We start from the raw sequence: 19729 nt of genomic DNA on the forward strand, positions 1-19729 counted from the left end.
GGAAAGTAATGTACAACCTTTGGTATACATAATTACAATAAAATGTCACTGAAGACACATTTCCTTTGTTTCCATTTTTCAGTCTGTTCCAAGTGAATTAAAGAAGAGCTTTCCCCGATCACGTCATCAGGTTACAGTGAAATATTGTAAAATGATATAATTATCGAAATAGGCAAGTTTATTAGAATCTTAAAATGAAATAATATTAAATTATCGAATTTTCTATATTGGAAATTATCAACTTTCGTTATTGATTAACACGTGAAGATATGTGTGTACGTGCTTGTTGATAAATTTTGTATAGTAAATCAGCGCATGGAGCATTGCAATAGAAAATATTATATAAGACAAAAGGTGTTAAAATATAATGTTAGCGTTTACTATGCTTTCAGTTATCTTTTCTTTTCGTCCAACCGCCTAACCCTTTTGTACTCTCTATGCGTGATGTAAGAACTTAACTATAATTGAATTTAAACGATTTCGAATGATATTTACTCTTACTCTCAATTCAGTGATATATCCTGGCAAAATTATATTTTTACAGAATTATTCGACGATATTGACTGTACATACATACAGATACCAAATATCAAATTAGTTCTTTACATAAACATCGTGCGTATTAATTGCAGAAACTAACGTACTACATCGTCTGAATTAGTAGACAGCTGTATAGCGTAACGAATGTAAAGATAACAGTTTGTTGTTTAAGTTTTTCTATGGATCGATTTAAGACAAGCCATTAATTAGCGTATCATTCAGGTAACTTATACTTGTAATTTGATGAGATCGCTGTTTGAAACGGCAAACTGCAAATAATAATAATTAATAAAGAAAATGTCGAAGTATACGGCACAAAATTACACAACAATGACGTTCATACAATACACGTAATCCTTAGCGTTACACTGTCCTCGAATTGAACTTCAGACCAATAGTTAGGAGATGATAGGTTTTTTTCTGGTAATACTTTGAATTAAGTTTGGTCACATGTTCATGCAATCATTGTATTTATAATTTTGAATTATATAAACACGAATCCTAAGTAAAACCGCATCTAGAGCTCTACGTTACACATATCCGGATCGGAGTCTTATTTATGATAATGTTAAAATCCATGTATTATTGTCAGCTCTTGATATTTTAACCAGAAATTGATATAATGAAATACTTCTATTTCGGAAAACTGCACATACAAGACTACAATTAATAATAATCAATCATAGCAGTGCTGGATGTGTCTAATAGATAACGTTTTGCTTACCTGCTAATATGTCTTAATTTAAACTGAAATTTCCTGCATACAAACAATATAAAAAGGCATCTCTGAATCATAGTATGTTATGTGATTGTAGTATACTTGTTTGCCTGAGGAGGAAAGGAAAACATGACAGTTTGTGATGTCATTAACCATATTGACACATTTATCTTTGACAAGAGGTCCGTCAATAAGGTAATAGCCCAAAATAGTCTTGAAAACGCTTCAGGCCTGTTGGGTAAGAAAAAACAAATTTTATGAACAAATAAGGATACAGACACGACTAATGAGGACACTATTTTCAATTGTCATCGTACGTATATCATTCACACAGATTTCATTTATCTATTTTATTATTTCAGATTGATTTTTTAAATTCTAAATTCTAAATTTTAAACCACAGATCTATACCTACAGTCATCTATAAAAACTAGATTTTGACATATATCGTGGGACGTTCATTCGATTGCGGTAACCATTGATAATTGTGCATTCAGTTGCATAAACCATTGATAGTTGTTTACTTAATCAGTGAGTCACTTTGCTGTAACATATCGGCCTCAATTACACTTAAATAAGTATCCAGCATTAAGTTAACGCTACTAGATAGTTTCAGGTCAACTTAAAGAATTGACTAATTCCGTCTCATTCCAGGTGTCTTGCTATCGAACTAGTGACCTAAAGGATAGTTTTCAATGTCTAAAGTAGATTAATTCAACAATGTTTTACAATGTAACTTGAAATTGTTGAAATTGAAGCAATAGATATTTTGAAACACAGAAAAAATATACTTTAGTAACTGTATGAAAATATTTATTTTATTATTCGGTTGATAAAGTCGTTTAAAACAATCAGTGTGACTTCATCATACGTATATTAATAACATTGTCAGTTACAAGACAAGTATTTGACATGATAGCATAGACAGTTCCTAGCAAATCTAATTGAAATTACTGTCGATGTCGGTGCCCTATTTTGGGGAATAGGATAATGGATGTATATCTTACTAAATGATATTAAAGATAAGCACGAGTCAAATACTTAAGGTTTTGATAATATGATAATACAGGAAATAAGAAAAAGATGTCTTAGTGCAGTTCAGTAAGTACATACATATATGTTAATGTACTAATTTACCGGATATTGAATATATTGCAATTTATAAGTATTTGTGAAATTTCCTGTGTCTGATACGACACTTGAACTTACTGCTTTTCTGACGTTGTAAGCGATCAGAAAATTATATTAAAATTAACCATCTCAAGATTTTAAAATATCAGTTATTAAAAATCTTACATAAGAATAATAAATCAGTGTTTATATTTGACTATACCAAGTGTATATATAATAACCTTGCAGTTCTATGACGATCAGAGCCTCGGGGATTTTCATACACAAATAACACATAGCCTGTCAATGATGCTTCATTGTCGTTTTACCTGTACGCCATCTTTTTACCTGTAAGAATCGTCTTGATTGATGACAATGACTGTACTCACGCCTGATCAACCGACCGTGGCAGTTAGCTTTAACAGGGCTATAGACACTGTATGGTCAGCCGAGACGACATGATCACCAAGATCGCATTATGTGTGTTTTATACACTTTTACATGTAACTTACTCGGAACTATTTACTTCTATGGATTACATATATAATGCCATAAAAGATGCCAATCAGATTTCATTAAGGTTGGATGTTTACATTGTGAACGAAGAGAGCAGATTGGCCGAATTGAAAGAGTAAGTAAATGGTTTTTACGTGTTTCACGAAAAGCTTCAATACACTTGTGGTAACGAATAGTTCTTTTCATATAACTAAATAGTTAATTATATTCAAGCCATAAAATAATTCTGAAATTTCTGTAAGTTTAATCTTAGTAATTATACATGTTCACGTGTATGTGTTTAACCATTAACGGATGAGGTAAATTCAACTGGGCTAGTCCACCTAACCTCGGATCAGTGATTACATAGGCATGATTTTTGTTTACGTCACATTATCGTTAATACGTTTACCACGTGCTAACTTTACTGCTATTCACTCCATTTGCGGTTGAATCCTAATATTCCTGTCCCCGCCCTCGCACAGACACCTGAACTTAAAAGTCAACCCACTCATCCATATGGTTTTTTTAAATATAGCAAATTTTAATTGGACGTTAAGTTGATCTTCCATCACTTCGTACAATATAAATGTTCCACAGATAAATATACTTTAAGATTAAGTTTATACATGGAATGTAATACTTTTTTTGTTTTTACGTAAGAGACAACTGCAATTAGTATCTTTTTCAAATTTAATTCCAAGTCTTGTATTATTCAATCCCATGTGCTCTAATTCAGAAATTGATATTCAACATACATGATATCAATAATAATGTGATATAAGCATTATTCTGAGGTCTGATCTAATCCTATTTTGAACGTCACATTGCTATGGTAACGAAAATAGAAGGTGAACTGTAGGCTAACAGTTAGATCTCGCTCAACTGCCACGTGCAAAACATGTCACTGAGAGACTTACTACCTTCGACAGGAAAATAAAGAATGACTGGTTTGTGTTGCTCTTGGTTGGCATATATGCATTATAGTAACGAATATTGTTGGCTGTTTCTCACCTTAATATGCTAGCAGTTCTTCTGCGTTACTCATTCAGATACAATATGGCTCAGTTAGGATATTGCCTGGCGACTGAATATTAGGATATCCTTAAGGAACAGGAACTTCATAACACGTCACAATCCATTCATTTACATCTCCTCTAAATTATCATCCTACCGTATGAGTCAAATGTTTTCATAAAGCATTCAAACATTGATAAAACATTTAAAATGCTAATAAGTAAGTGACTGGTAAAATTCTACATAATTTATTATTAGAACTTAATAGTAGAAAACATAGCGTCTGTATGATGGTACTACATATACGTTTTACCCAAACCAGGATTCACAGGTACTTGCCTTCTGCATTCGTCACGTGAAAGTATATTATATATATTTTTAAACTCCGAACTCGTCATACGATTATTTTTTTCAAATGAAACGGAAAGGCAGTAATATTAACATATCAGCACTAATTAAACAATCTGAAATCAGTTTTGAATCTAGTTTGAAATGCACTACAAATATAAAAAATAAGATTTTATCTCAACTCTAATAATAAATATGAACAGGTTCAATACACTATAAATGGGATAGCCTGGTTCAACAACATGCATAGAACATACCATAAGTTAACAGCTGAGCATAAATTGATACAGCCTAAACATAAACAAATACAAATATTGAACATCCCTGTTTCAATGAGGTCTATTTCCTGAAGCTCCGTATGCAAATGTATATTACATTTACACAGGTACACGTGGTCGTGTATTGTGTTGATGTGTATTAAGGACAGACCTTACCTGATACGAGTCACGTCAGCTGCTTACTATCAGTTTAATAATTAATAGTATCAATCTGTTAATTATAATTCAGACAGGTAATAACAGACAAACGTCTAAAGCCTGTCGTATATATTCTTTTCTTTTGATTATGGAACTGTGTGGTAAAGCTTCACTTGAAAAGACGTCCGTTCTGTGATACATTTAAACGTTGACCTTATATCCCACATTGTCACTATACTAAAAGTTGGTAAGGAAAGTGGGGCTACAAATCTTCCAGCTACTATATCTTTTTAACACCTTGTACTTATAATTTACGGCAGGTGCCTTTTCTTTACCAAAACGTATTTTTTAATTCAGGGCAGGACATGTTTGACAGAAACTCCTTGTCCATGTTTCGTGTTAATGTCACTCACACAAGCAAGTTTACATATAAATTTAAATGAACAATTCATATTAACATTTGTCAACGTAATAGGATAATTTAATCACCAAGAATATAATTATAATAAAAAGATAGTATCAATTGTATTTTTTCCTTATTGAAGAATATCTATTTACAATAGAAAACTGCTTCTAACGTTTTGTTGAAATTAGATGATCTGAAGAGCTTAACTTGTTCTGTAGCATATTTATTACTCGTCATGTTTAATTGTCTTCTGCCAAATCCAGGGAAGTGAAATAAGTCACACCTATCTAATACATATAGAACAAGACCTAAAAGAAGCAATGTCAATCCTGTGTTTCATATGATTATATTAGATATGTTATATGCCTATGTAAGATATCATTTGTTTTGAATATATTTTGCTTAAGCTTTGAAAATTCTCTTACATCATTTATGATAAAATATTATTTAATCAGGTAAACGTTGATCAAAACTCCCTGGGAAGGAACCATTGTTTTGATATTTTGTTGGTCAAAAGGACGCATCTTACCTGGAAATATTGCTTTCATGAACAGACCCAGTTACATTTCATTACGAATCCACCTTAAACACCCCTTCCCCAGTCCCCAGCCCCAAACACACTTCCCCAGTCCCCAGCCCCAAACACACTTCCCCAAACCCTCACAACATTTCTTCATATAGGCGAGCTTTAAAGTAAAAGATAAAGTAGAAAAAAAAACAGATATTCATCCTATCAAATATTTAACACAGAATAAGTTCCATCCAAACGTAAACTCAGTATACCTGTACTACCTATGACTTCAGCTTATGACATGGAGGAGGCAGGTAGTGACAGTGTATGACAAGTTGTATTTGAATATTTAAGGTCAGTTATTAGAAGATTGGTGTTGAGAATGTTATAGAAATTACATTACACAGATTTGAACAGTTAATTGAACAAACAGATGCCATGTATTTCTCCCATTCAACTCCCTTTAAGGTGTATTTGACTTATATAAACTGTAAAAATTAATGTATTTAACATAGTATCGGTGTCGGACAGTTTACGTGAGATGCAAACAATATTGCAAATATCAATGAACCATACATCTTAACGTACTATTAGTATACATAATTGTCTGACTGTTAAAACCTTTTCGCACAGAAGATAAAGTATGGCGGTTAATTTGCCTGTTTTTAGCCTGTCTGTATACTTTATCACCTCTCGCTCGGTCCATCTCTACATGACACCTCAGACTGTCACTAACATGCATTACTCAAGCTAAGGACTCCCGTATTAATAACTATGTCACCTCCTCTTGCCAAGTGTCCACTACATGTATATACATATATGTTCCACAGAAAGTAGTTGGTTATACTACCTGTATACCTGTAGACTCGAGTTATTTATTTATTAAGCTATTTGGGATAGCTGATCATAAAAACTAACTTTAAATAAGCCCCGTTGGCATTTTCTTAAGTGCAGATACATGTAAATGCTTGATCCCGAGATGAAACACAAAATGTATTTATCATAGAGAAAAAAAGACATGTAGTACCTCCTTTCTAATCAGTAAAATACAAAATAGATATATTCACGATATTTTTAACATAATTGTTTAACAACCAGTTATGCCGAAAGATTAACACAACTGCAGGACGAGTTTGTGGATAACAAGGATGGGTGGGCTGGTAACCCAGTCAGTGTGTACCAGTTCACTAAAGCTTACACTGACGAATGGGACGAGACCTTCACTGCGTATCAGGAGAATAATCAAACAGAAGGTAAGAGTCGAGGTAAAGGATTTCCTTACTCACTGATCATTCGCTTGGTGAATTTTTCAAGTCGTTTTTTTTTTATTTCCTAACCATGAAAAAATCTTCCTGTAAATGTGAATGTCTTTAAGTTGCATTTGCTCCAATAAAGGTATTGTTAAACTTATATAATGCTTATGTACCGAAATACTTAAAATGCACACTTTCCAGTGGAAACAAATGACTTTCAATTTCCTCCTCCAGCTCTCGAAGACATTCAGAATTTGAAAAAGGCGTACATGCCGGGCACAGAGGACATGGATGGCGTAACCGACGGCTTTGCCCGTCTACTGAATACTTATAAAATTTCGGCCAGTGAAATCGCCAACGGTACCGTGAAGGGCATATACACAGGCGAGATAACGGGTAAGTTTGAAACGATCTCAGACTAAATTAATTCGGGTGAGTCGGGGAGTAACGTATGCACGGGCTTTATATTCATTTATATGAGTGAACTAACTGATTAATTTTAACGAAATAAATACATTATGTATAATATCATATTTACGTGTGTGCATTTTCTCGTTGACTTTGAGGAAATATGTAAATACTACTATAATGACCAGTGTGAGTTAACTAGTGAGTATAACATTACATATACCGAGAGAGACTTGTTGGAGTTCTTTTATTTCTATAAGTGCACATTTCCATTTGTAAACCAGAATTAGTTTTAAACTCCATTTGACTAATGGTGCCAGTCCATTTCTTGTTTATTTTTTTATATTTGTATATTTCTTTCACGTCTGTAAAGCATGGACATATCCGCGTTGCTCACCTTTGGATTGAATACCATTTCCCTGTATCGTAACTTCAAAGAAGTGCTTGTTTACAACGATAACTAGATTCAAATATGTGCGGAAGTTTTGGGCCATCTTTTGACTCTTTCGAACATTAGGCATTATGAATCAATTAAGCTGACTGAAATAGTGATATATTACTTGTGTTGCAGTTGGTTCTGCTTTTATTTATCATGTTCGTTTGGCAAGTTTTGTCATAATCGATCAAGAAAACGTAAGCACATAAGATACGTATCTGTCAATTTGACGGGTATAACAAACGCCTTCTTACATTTGTATATTTGTCATTGTGACTCGTGATTAAACAGTTTTATCGATATTTGTCAATGTTATCTGGGTCATATACAACTTTCTATATAAACGCTTTATCTAGTTGTAATCTATATTCGCGATTTTATATCACTTTTTGGCGATTTATATGCGCGTTACAAACCTTGTGCTAGAAAGAACAGTGCAGTTTGCATTCTTAAAACCATAAGAATATTTTCTATCTCTCGTTGTTGTTGGCTTGTCCTAACTATGAAATGTAAGTATTTACAGCAAACAATGACATGAGTGTGTGTTCGTTTCTTTCTGGATTTGACAGAAGATATCGTGTCGGAAGATGCCACGTATAAAACAAGGAACTCTTCCGGATAACACGTTTCCGCTTTTGCTTTTTAACTCCTAGGAGAAGGAGCTTAGATGTGAGGGTTATTTCCTTTTGCCTGAATTTCTACTCAGTCCCTTTCTTTAAGCGTTGACTTTTAGATCTAAATGTACGGTTGTTTGCTGACGTTGTGATACATATATTAATTAACTTCAGCGACTAGACTTAGTGGACGTGTATTTGAATTTCATAGCTGTATGTTCTAGTAGATAAAAAAAATGATTCAGTTACTGGTTTATATTATTCCTTTCAAATAAATTACTTTGTAATATATGCGTTTTTTTGTTTTTCTTGATTAGCAACTGTTTCCTAGAAATACCTCTAATCTTTCCTTTTATTTCCCCCCAGCGTTCGAGTGCAATAACATAGCGCAGGATTTTCATAAACGGGAGTTTACTCAGCTCGCCTTAGATTGGTATGACGTTGCAATTGCCAAGGTGCGGAAAGAAGCTAGTGGCATAGTACCAACGTCCTGTCACAATGGGACGTGTCCAGTCTGGTCGGAAAATGTTGCTGAGGTGTCAATCAAAAACATTGAAGCCTCTAGATCCATAGCTGTTGAATTGGTAAGTACATTATAACGGACGTTACTGGGATGTTTGAGAGTTAACTTTAGTTCTGTCCTCTCCTCTGTCATGTACTCTGAATAACATGTTGGCAAATTGACGAATTAATTATCATCACAGAGGAGGTTTTAATATAACGAGCTATTATATCATTATATCGCAACGTTAACCATAGATACTGTTACGTCCCTTATTATCAATTACGTAGAAGCGGTAAAAGTATCGATTTTTAGCCCCTGTTATTTGGACGTTTGTTAGATGATTGATGTACATTTCCCTATATGCTTGTTTGTATATGCATTACACACCAAGCGCTACTAATCATATTGCGTGGCACAGTAAACAATGGAGGAAAACTCACCTGTGGTGTGTATTTTTATTATTAATGTCATTGTCATTACACAATCTAAATGGGCGATTATTTTTCTCATTTCAGCTCGAAAAACAAAAAAGAAATTTCACAATAGACTTACAGGCTCTTGCTGATGGATGTAAGTTAAAAACGTTTTAATTTTGACGTCGCATAATTGCTTTTTCATGTGGAACTAACATGTAAAGTGTGTGATTATTTAATTATAACATAACTACATGAAATGTAAATATACATTTCGAACAATTTAATAATCATCTATGATTAAATAAATATAGGCCATAGTAGACTGGGTCACATATGTCATGTTCCAGACCGCAGAAAATTAAAAACCACAAAATCACGTATTTGCTATAAATTATATGCTATATGTGTAATATGAAGCGTTAGTTCTTTCCTCGGACATAATCTTAACGCTATTTCACAGACAATCAGGAAGAAGAGCTGCAGGAAAGCATAAAAGAGGAAATCATGGACATGCATCATGATGGTCAAATCAAGTATTACGGGAGAGAACTTGTTCGTAACTTGCACACAAAACAGTCCTATGAACAACTATGCCGAGGAGCTGTCGAGGTAGGTATACAAAACGGTCGTATTGACATCTGTGCCGAGTAGCTATCGAGGTAGGCATACAAAACGGTCATATGAACAACTGTGCCGAGGAACTGTCGAGCAAGGTATACAAAACGGTCCTATGAACATCTGTGCCGAGGAGCTATCGAGGTAGGCATACAAAACGGCCCTACGAACATCTGTGCCGAGGAGCTATCGAGGTAGGCATACAAAACGGTCATATGAACAACTTTGCCGAAGAACTGTCGAGCAAGGTATACAAAACGTTCCTATGAACAACTGTGCCCAGAAGCTGTCGAGATAGGCATACAAAACGGCCCTACGAACAACTGTGTCGAGGATCTTTCGAGGTAGGTATACAAAACGGTCTTGTTGGCATCTGTGTCGAGGAGCTATCGAGGTAGGCATACAAAACGGTCATATGAACAACTTTGCCGAAGAACTGTCGAGCAAGGTATACAAAACGGTCTTATTGGCATCTGTGCCGAGGAGCTATCGAGGTAATGAATACAAAATGGTCCTATGAACCACTATGCCGAGGAGCTATCGGGGTCAGAATACAAAACGGTACTTTGAACAACTTTAAAGAGAATATATTGAAGTAAGTATATGAAACGGTACTATGGGCGAGTATGCCAAAGAGATATCGTGATCTCTTTTGCAATTTTCGGCTATATTGAATAGTAAATATCGATATTAATTCACTGTGTGTTAAGCTATTAGTAGTATATAATGTCATCGCTTAATAGATATATGTTAGCCTTACACGTATCCTTATAGTATCGTTAAAGTGGTATTACACATTGTATGGATCTATTTTACACCACGCCCCTTGCTCGATGATATCCATTGGGTGCTGCGATACTTGAGCGTACATATATAGAGGATTTGGGAATATAAAGTCGTGCACGTTCTCAATTCGGTTACTCTGTTCCGAACCAGACCTCAAAAAGAAAGGAATGTAGGGACTTCCGGTTGATCCAGTGACATTTTAGGTAACTTAAAGTTATACTTAGAGTTTGGGTAGTCGTCATACTCATCTACACACGTAAGTTAGGGTAATAGTATCAGTCGTCAACATGTATATAACTCTGGTTTTCAGGAAAACTAGAATTTGCTATCAATGCTTAGTTTGTTTGATCACAAACAATACTTCAAATTCAAAACTTATTTTGCGAACCTTCAAAACCGTCGTCTCTTTCTTTTGTACTCGCTGCTTGACAAAGGAAACGGACTTCTGCAAAAGCTCGCAAAATAAGTTCTCGATTCTTGTTTGTGTTACAAACAAACTAAGCGTGAATTATTTATACCAAACTGATGAATATCATTCCGACTTGTGTTTGAAATCCTAATGTAAATAAACAGATCGTTTGCGTTAGCTTTAAGTATTCTATTATACCAGGTTCTAGAACCTATATCATATTCACAAAGGATATTGACTGCCGGAGTAAAACCCGACTCATTGCAGGTCCTTTTAAGTTATCTGTACTAACATTGATATAGACCCCGTTTCGTATTCCAGGATAAACTGAAAGACCCATCTCTCGTGTGTACCTACACTAACAACGACAATCACCCCTTGTTGGTGATTCAGCCCGCTAAGATGGAGATCCTGAGCTGGTCGCCCTACATCGTCATCTACCACGACATACTCTCGGACTCGGAGGCCAGCACTCTACAGAACCTCACTATCGATCACGTTAGTGCAGTAACACGTATTAGGCCCCAAAATGGGCAACATATCATATTACTAGGCTAGCATTATAAAAGGACGTATGACCATATCTACCTTTTTGTATTTGCAATCAAATTCGAGATCATTTTGTTCAGCTAGCCAACCGCTTCACTAACAAACATAAGAACATCAATTTATTGGTACTAGCCTGATGGATATAAGTAAGAAGTAAGGGGATCCTGTGGCATTTTACTGTATTGGCGGGTTATGTTATATTGTCCTTACGTTAAGGTTATTCATAACTGATATTTTTTCTATTTTCAGCTTGAAAGGGCACAGGGAATTCCTTCAAAACCCACTTCTGACGATGAAGGCATGGTAATGGACTCGCGAATAAGTCGATAGTAAGTACGTGTATGCCCTGTCACCTAAAGAACAAGTACATGTAATCGCTCCCTGTCACCCGTAGAGTAGTAGAGTACGTGTGTAATGTCATCGGTAGAGAAAAAGTGTCCTGTCATTGGCAGAGTAGGTATAGAGTCAGTACATGTGCATATAGCCAACAGAATATAATTAATTCATAAAATGAAATGAGTATCTAAATATTCTAAACTAAAGTATGTGTGCAAATATGTTATTGGTTGTTCTTGTCGTTCTCAGCCATTACGTCGAAGATGATGAGCCCATTGTTGTAAGGATGAACAAACGGATAGAGGCAATAACAACGCTGAAATCCGTCACTCCTTCTGCTGAGATTCTACAGGTGAGGAAACGTCAATACTTCTGCACAGAGTTTAGAAGGATTTACCGTACGTGTTGTCATGTCCAGCTTTGCAGAATTTTATTTTGAAGTGAAATCTTTATGGGTAGTACAAGCGTTCTTTTGTTTTATTCATTCCATATGCCATGCATGCTGAACTATACAAATGTTGAGCATGTCGGAGCAAATGGATTAATTTAAATATTCCGAAATCATATTTTAAAAGTATAGATATTTAGGTCAATAACTCAAGAACGTTTGTTCGTTTTTTCTTGTTATTTTTTGTATATACTTTATATAAATAACTTGTACGGAGGGTAATTATATTGTTATTTCGTCTCTACCAGGTTGGAAACTATGGAATGGGAGGACAGTATGAACCTCATTTTGATTGGTTCGGAAAAGAGGTAAGTATTTTTAATATAACACTTAAGCTATAAATTTAAACAAACCAATGATTACCTTTTCAATGGCCTATTAACGTATTGGTGTACATGTATGAACGTTTTATTCTCTGTACCTTTAACTATGGATAATATTATAGTGGTAAAAGGATGGACTTGTTAAAAATAAACAAACCTGGCTGCCATGGACGTTTAATACTAACCTAATCAGTAGGTTACGAATATCGGTAGACCCATTTATTAGAAAGCATAATTGAAACAGGATTATGTTAATACAATCATGAATATATTTCAATGTGTTTTATTCTTTCAGCAAGTAGACGTTTTAACAGAATATAAAGCAAACCGGATAGCTACGATGCTGTTTTATGTGAGTGAATACATTTTACTTTAAAATTTCAGAAGAAAAAATGTCTGTTAATGTATATACAATGTCTTTAGTGTAAAGTGGTGTGATAGATAAATATGTTGCTAAACAGTTTTGTATAATTGTTATATACATGTAGTGTGATTAGGTGGATGAATTAATCCACGTGCACATTAACAAAACAAGCAAGTGTTACATGTGACGCCTCGTGAACATATGGATGGTATAGCTTTATTTCATATCTACATTTTTTTGCATGTGCATATATACAATTTCTGCTAAAAAATAAACATATAGATTCTAATAACCGGAAAACACTCGGTAAATCACCTATACGTTCCTGTTAATTACGCTATGCATTACATGTTACAAAAATATGTATCAATTATTTAGATGTGCCGTGTAGTGTAAAAGAACCTGTTCAACAACTCTCGATCAAATGAGATAATGGAATTAAGGTAAAGTGTGAAAACCATATTTTCATGAATTTCAGCTGAGTGATGTACAAGCTGGAGGTGCGACAGTGTTTCCTCTCATAGACGTACACATCCCCGTAAAGAAGGTGAGCTTCGGCATTGGTTTCAAATGATCTTTGTACCACTTGATGCGATAATCACAGTCCGAACTATATTCGATGCTAATCATATGTTAATTTTATTAGAATGTCAAGGAAATGCAGATGAAAATTAAAGAAATAAAAGATATATATTCTGAACCATTTTGGTCGAGTTTGACCACTGTAAAGGCGAATTGTACACAGATGTTGGTGAAGTATTGTACAATCGTATATCAACAAGCGTGTTACCTTATACTTGAATTCAGATTGACATGGTTGTGAAAATTGTTCATTCTTATTACCAATGATTGTTCGAACAGATTTTCATAGCAAGTTTGCAGGTGAAACTTGGATATTTGAGCGACGATACATACGTACTGTTATTTTACTAAATAAACCGTTACAGCTATGAATTTCATTATTTTCGAAACTAAACTACTTGGAAACCTGGATGAAATTCAGAACACTTGTCTTATATTTCACACTATGATGTGTTACGGACATAACCTTGCATTTGAGTACCAGATATTTCAATGCAAGTGTTAGAGTATTCATAATATTACCAATAAAATTGTGATTGAGTGATAACATCAAACGTATTAATATAATATTCATTTTGATACTATGTCACTGACATTTTGTACATACAACCTTTGTAGGGAGCTGCAGCGTTCTGGCTCAATCTTGACGACGAGTTGGAAGGAGTTCAGAATACACTTCATGCTGGGTGTCCGGTGCTTTTTGGTTCAAAATGGATTGCCAACAAGTGGATTCACACATACAATCAGAACGTCCAATGCTTCAAACAAAGCTCGAATGAAAATAATAATACGTCTAAAACGGTGGAATAGTCCCTTAAATTACCTTTGAAAATAACTAGAAATGCAACTCTTTCAACATGCATTAGGGTGCTAGATACAAAGCTTACCACGTATTGTGCGTTATATCCTATTTAAGACATGTCATTGCCTTTACATTTGTACCAAGGTAGCCACAACCTCATCGAACACACTTTTTCTAAAGACTATATTTACATTATATCCAATGTCGGTTATCACCTTACATTGAACGAGGAATATCCACAGCATTAACGACAGTTATATAAAGAATACGTCAGCAAAATATCCCTTCAGAATGTCTCATTACATTCTCCAATGTAACCTCAACCTCGGCAAACTTGGCATTTTATAGAATACGTTTGTAAAATATCACTTTTTTATATATATATATATTAGAATTTCCAAGGTAACCACAGCCTCATTGAACACAACTTTCTGCAGACTGTGTACATTATATCCAACTCAAGATATCGCACGACATTTATCAATGTAGCCATAACCTCAGCGAACACATCTTTTAGTATCTCTGAGCATATCGTATTTAAGACATTTCATTACAATTACGAAGGTGACCACAGCATTCACAGACATAGTTTCGATAGACAGTGTATGTGCGTTTTATCAAATTTATCACATTACATTTACCAAGGTTAACATTATCTGCGAACACAAAATTCTTTAAACAGTTACCAAAATTCACATGTCGTATGTAACTTTTCATTAAAATTTCTCATTGTAACAAAAGTAAGGTTCCTTTAATTCAGTGCAAATAATACCGTTCATTTGATAGACCTGCTTTTCGTTATACCTCGAAATTGAATAGTTTTGTTTGCATTCAGATTTTATAAACAATTGTCCATTTACCATACTGTAGTGTATTTACATTTATTAATTGTGCTAAAATGTTTAATTAGAAGTGTGTAAATCCATAATAAGTTGTGTTTGTGCGCGGGAGTGTCCATTTCCCATAGATGTTGGTGAGGATGTGCGTGATTTTTGTATGTGTCCAGCAATTAAATTGTTATTCACGTTAGAAATGTTGGTGTTCATGTTATTTTTCAATGTGGCTTCAACGAGTATTTCATTGACCTTCTTTTTGTACAGTATTCAATGCAAACAAAATACCTTTAAAATCAATATAATTAAGGCAATAAGGAAACGGAAACTTTCAGCTGGCACGCACATCTGATACTTTGGCAAATGGTTCCATCTTTGGACGTGAAATTACGTACTAGAACTGTTTGGCGATTGTCATTTGCGCATAACCAACAAGATTTTACTTTTCAATGCACATTTAATGGGGGTTAAGCACTTCTTTTAAAATTGTGCATCGGCTTAAAAATCACAAGCGATACCGAGTTTCCAGTCAAGTACAGAACTAGTCAGGCGATTAGCAGTAATTCGGACTAATCACCATGTGTGCTATGTAATTGACTGGGTGTTTATTTGAGAAATCTCGTAGTCTCGTCCAGGTGACAACATTCCTTACACTAGCAGTCAAACCGAGTGACTAGAGAGATGTATGTCGGGCGTCAGAGTTTGACCGTCGGACTTTGTGTACTACAGTTGTCAAACATACCTCAAAATTGTGTAATAGTCTCTAGCAAAGATTCGGATTCATATTCCTTATTAGGGGAAACTAATTACCAAAAAAAAACCTCCATTACATTACAAAGGATATTTATATTTTTTATTGTACTTGTTGTTGTGAAACCCGATTCTTTGGTTCCCCGATATTTATCGTGTGTCAATAGGTCTTTCCCCTTAAACCAGGTCGTTAAATATTTTATTGGGACGAAATAAAACAACACCATCAATAACAAAAGGCCAAATGGCACGTGGATCTCGGCACATATTTATATACTGGCACAAACGCCAATCCTTAAAGTGTGCCATTTCACTTTGTATTCCATTTGAGTGATATCACCTAATCATTAAACTGATATCAATCATAGACCTAAATTAACGGGACCGCCGACTCCATGACGTCACACNTAAGTATTGGCATACAAAATAGGCGAATGTTCTCACAAGAGGTTATCACCAGAACGGCACCTGACCGGTGAAGTGAAAGTGAAACCACAGACTAAAAACTGAAAAAATCCGACTCGGCTGCTTCGTGAACATTATGTTATTGACCACGAAAAATGCTTTAGGTATTGCTTTTTTTCTATTTCAGGTGTGGGAATATAATATTAGAATAACACACATACCTCAAACAGTTCGTTTAATTCATGTTGTATGAAATCGATGCTTAACAAAATATCTATCGACAGCACTCGAGTGTTTACCAATGGCGAATAGACGGTACGAGTTATCGGCCTTGATATTGTATGACACCCGGTGAGGGCACTGCGAAATCGGTAACATATTTTCTCGCCACTGGGAGTTGGCGGTCCCTTTACTTTAGGTCTCTGTATCAATGTAGCATTTGATGGTATTGCTCTTTACGATAACTAGTTACGTCCCTTGATTGCCAAGGGACGTAATCTGTTTTCTTCTTACGGGGACTACCGTTTCACGAAATGGTAGATATAGACAAGGAAATCAGCGAACTGGCAATGTTACCATTATCTTCACAAAAATGTTATTGCGAAGATTGTTCCAAAACAATTTATCAAGAAAATGACAAGCCCCAATTACATTTTAAATCACAATAGACTTTTGTGAAATCCGTAAGCCCTTAAGAATGTTAAAATGCAATCAACATCTTCGTTTTCTAAGCAACACTGCACATTTAAAATTTAAAAGGTTCCTTCTACATATCCCACGAAGGTATTGGAATCGTATATCGAATAATTTGTATAGAGAGGACAATGCAAACGAATGCCGTTTTTCCTCGACGTTTTGTTTTCTCATTTGTACACCAGTTAAGATAAAGATCCGTTATTTCTTTCTTTTCAGTAAGTTGACTGTACATGAAAATACATTAATTTTTCCTTCATTCTTGACTCACCCTAAAATAAGACAATGGAGTATTATTCTTGCATGGATTGTCTCTGTATAAATTCTTCATTCCCTTTCTTATTTTATTTTTTTATTCACTATCAATACAAGTGGCCCAAGGGCCTTTGTGGTCACCTGAGTTATATCATAGGTACTGGTAGCTTTATTTTATTGCTTAGATGTGATGTGGAAATCAGCATGTAAACTAAGTGAAATACAATACTTGTCATGTCATCAAAGGATAAGAATTTTAAAATATTTGTAAATGTTCCTTTGGGGCCCCGCTCTAACCCCTGCACTGTGATACTGTCATCCACCAAAGATGATTCTGACCAGACCTAAAGCTAATTTAGGTCTATGTTCTGACCAAGTAAAAATAATTTCCAACAGAAAATTGTCAAAATATACCCAAAAGTGTTGTTTCCCTATATAAACTTTAGTAAACTTTACCCCCTCCCAAAGGGAGAACGGATAGCTCGGGGGTCCTGAAAATTACAATTTAAATAATGTACTTGTCATGTCATCAAAGGATAAGCATTTTAAAATATTGGTAAACGTTCCCTTTGGGGCCCCGTCCTAGACCCTGGGGATAGGGCAGGAATAATACCCAAAAGTCTGGAGAACATTTTTTTGAAATATTGGTAAATTTTCCCTTTGGGGTTCGCCCTAGCCCCTGGGAATGGTGCAGGAATATTTTTCTGCTGAAAATGGATAAAATATACCTAAAAGTCTGAAGAACATTTTTTTGACATATTGGTAAATTTTCCCTTTGGGGCCCCTCCAAGGATAATACTCACCAAGTACGAATATATACACAAAAGTGTTATTTCCCTATATAAACTATAGTAAACTTTACCCCCTCCCACAGGTAGGAGGGATGGCCCGGGGTCCTGAAATCTACAATTTAAATGAAGCTCTTGATGATCTTTGACTGTAGTACCTCAGAGTCTGGGAGAGAAGATTTTTGAAATATTGGTTAATTTCCCCTTTGGAGGCGGCCCCGCCCTGGCCCCTAGGGTTGGGGTAGGAATCCCAATTTTTCAATTTAAACCCATCTTCCTCCAAGGATAATTCTCACAAAGGAAGAATAAATTCCTACAGAAAATTGCCAAAATATACCCAAAAGTGTTGTTTCCCTACATAAACAATAGTAAACTTTACTCCCTCCGCAAGGGAGAACAGTTAGCTCGGGGGTCCTGAAATTTACAATTTAAATAAAGCCACTGATGATCTTTCCATCCATGCAGAAAAAATGACGGATTACCTTGGAGTCTGGAGAAGAAGATTTTTGAAATATTGGTTTTATTTTCCCTTTGGAACCCCTTTGGGCCCCACCCTGGCCCCTGGGGTCGGGGTAGGAATTCCAATTTTACAATTTTGTAGCCTCATCTACCAAGGATGATTATGACCAAGTTTGAAAAAATTCAATTCGCAAAGCTCAGGCGACCTTAAAATGCTCATTATTTCACTCACTATTAATAGTTATTATTTACACTTTATTTTGTTATGATCCATCTATTACATTAAAGTGCTTTTAACAATTAGTTATAATATGGGTAACCTGTTCTGCAAGGGAACTAGTATGATAAAGGACAGATTTTGTCCTACTCGCATTAAATTGCTTTGGTGTGAAAAGTTATATTATAAAGTTATATCAAGATATTTATATTTCATATTTTGAAAATACACTGATGTACATACATGTACATGTAGCCAGCACAAACTAAGTTTTCACAGGGTCTTTTTCTCTTGTTCTGCATGCTTTTTTGGCAGTTATGCCCCTTTCACCAAACCTGTATTGAATCTTGCCTGAACTCCCAACATTTTTGTCCTTTTTTGGGAATTTCAGTTGAAGTTACAATTTATCTCTATTATGATATAATTTATATTTTGTCCCGAGTATAACCCTCATTTCTCGGACACTTTTTTTTTTAGGAAAGTTAGTATAATTAACCAAAGGGTAAATTTATATGGCTGTATTTACTTGCAGTTTAAAGCCAAAAGATTGTCTTATAATCTTATCCTAAACACAAAGTTGTTTATTCTTGAGCTGCAGTGCAAAAACCAGATTCTCCTTCCTTTTTCTTTGCGATTTCATTATATATATTTTTTCTCTCTCCATCTCTGTTCTCATAAAGGCAATATATGTGTACCATTACATGTACTGGCGTCAAGTATATCAACTGATGAAAGTAAGAGTATATACGAGTCGTGCGAGGTATGAATACATATGAAATGTTTGATTGTAATTATCCCATACATTGCAAAAAAATCTTGAATAAAAAAAAATCTCAAGTTATGATTTTTTATCAACACAAGTGGGTTTACTGAAAATTTTTGCACTTATTTAATATTCCATGAACATTAAAGTCAGTTACCC

General features: G+C 34.9%; 1 protein-coding gene across 1 annotated transcript; it reads left to right on the plus strand.

Moving 5' to 3' along the window:
* The first annotated feature begins 2723 nt into the window (after nucleotides 1-2723).
* On the plus strand, nucleotides 2724-15440 carry LOC110446990 (prolyl 4-hydroxylase subunit alpha-1-like). The gene is made up of 13 exons (XM_021492355.1): nucleotides 2724-2999; nucleotides 6660-6814; nucleotides 7049-7210; nucleotides 8639-8856; nucleotides 9293-9347; nucleotides 9654-9802; nucleotides 11325-11501; nucleotides 11802-11881; nucleotides 12138-12240; nucleotides 12585-12644; nucleotides 12955-13011; nucleotides 13502-13570; nucleotides 14224-15440. The coding sequence occupies exons 1-13, from the start codon at nucleotides 2809-2811 to the stop codon at nucleotides 14413-14415; spliced, it is 1668 nt and encodes a 555-aa protein (XP_021348030.1). The 5' UTR covers nucleotides 2724-2808; the 3' UTR covers nucleotides 14416-15440.
* The last annotated feature ends 4289 nt before the right edge of the window (nucleotides 15441-19729 follow it).

Source organism: Mizuhopecten yessoensis, unplaced genomic scaffold (assembly GCF_002113885.1).
Source record: "Mizuhopecten yessoensis strain PY_sf001 unplaced genomic scaffold, ASM211388v2 scaffold3101, whole genome shotgun sequence".
Classification (NCBI taxonomy): Eukaryota; Metazoa; Mollusca; class Bivalvia; order Pectinida; family Pectinidae; genus Mizuhopecten; species Mizuhopecten yessoensis.

Coding starts and splice junctions, on each gene's coding strand:
- LOC110446990 (XM_021492355.1), top strand. CDS start 2,809: ATGGTCAGCCGAGACGACATGATCACCAAGATCGCATTATGTGTGTTT. Junction 11,882..12,137: donor GACTCGCGAATAAGTCGATA/GTAAGTACGTGT, acceptor TGTCGTTCTCAG/CCATTACGTCGAAGATGATG. Junction 12,241..12,584: donor CTTCTGCTGAGATTCTACAG/GTGAGGAAACGT, acceptor CGTCTCTACCAG/GTTGGAAACTATGGAATGGG.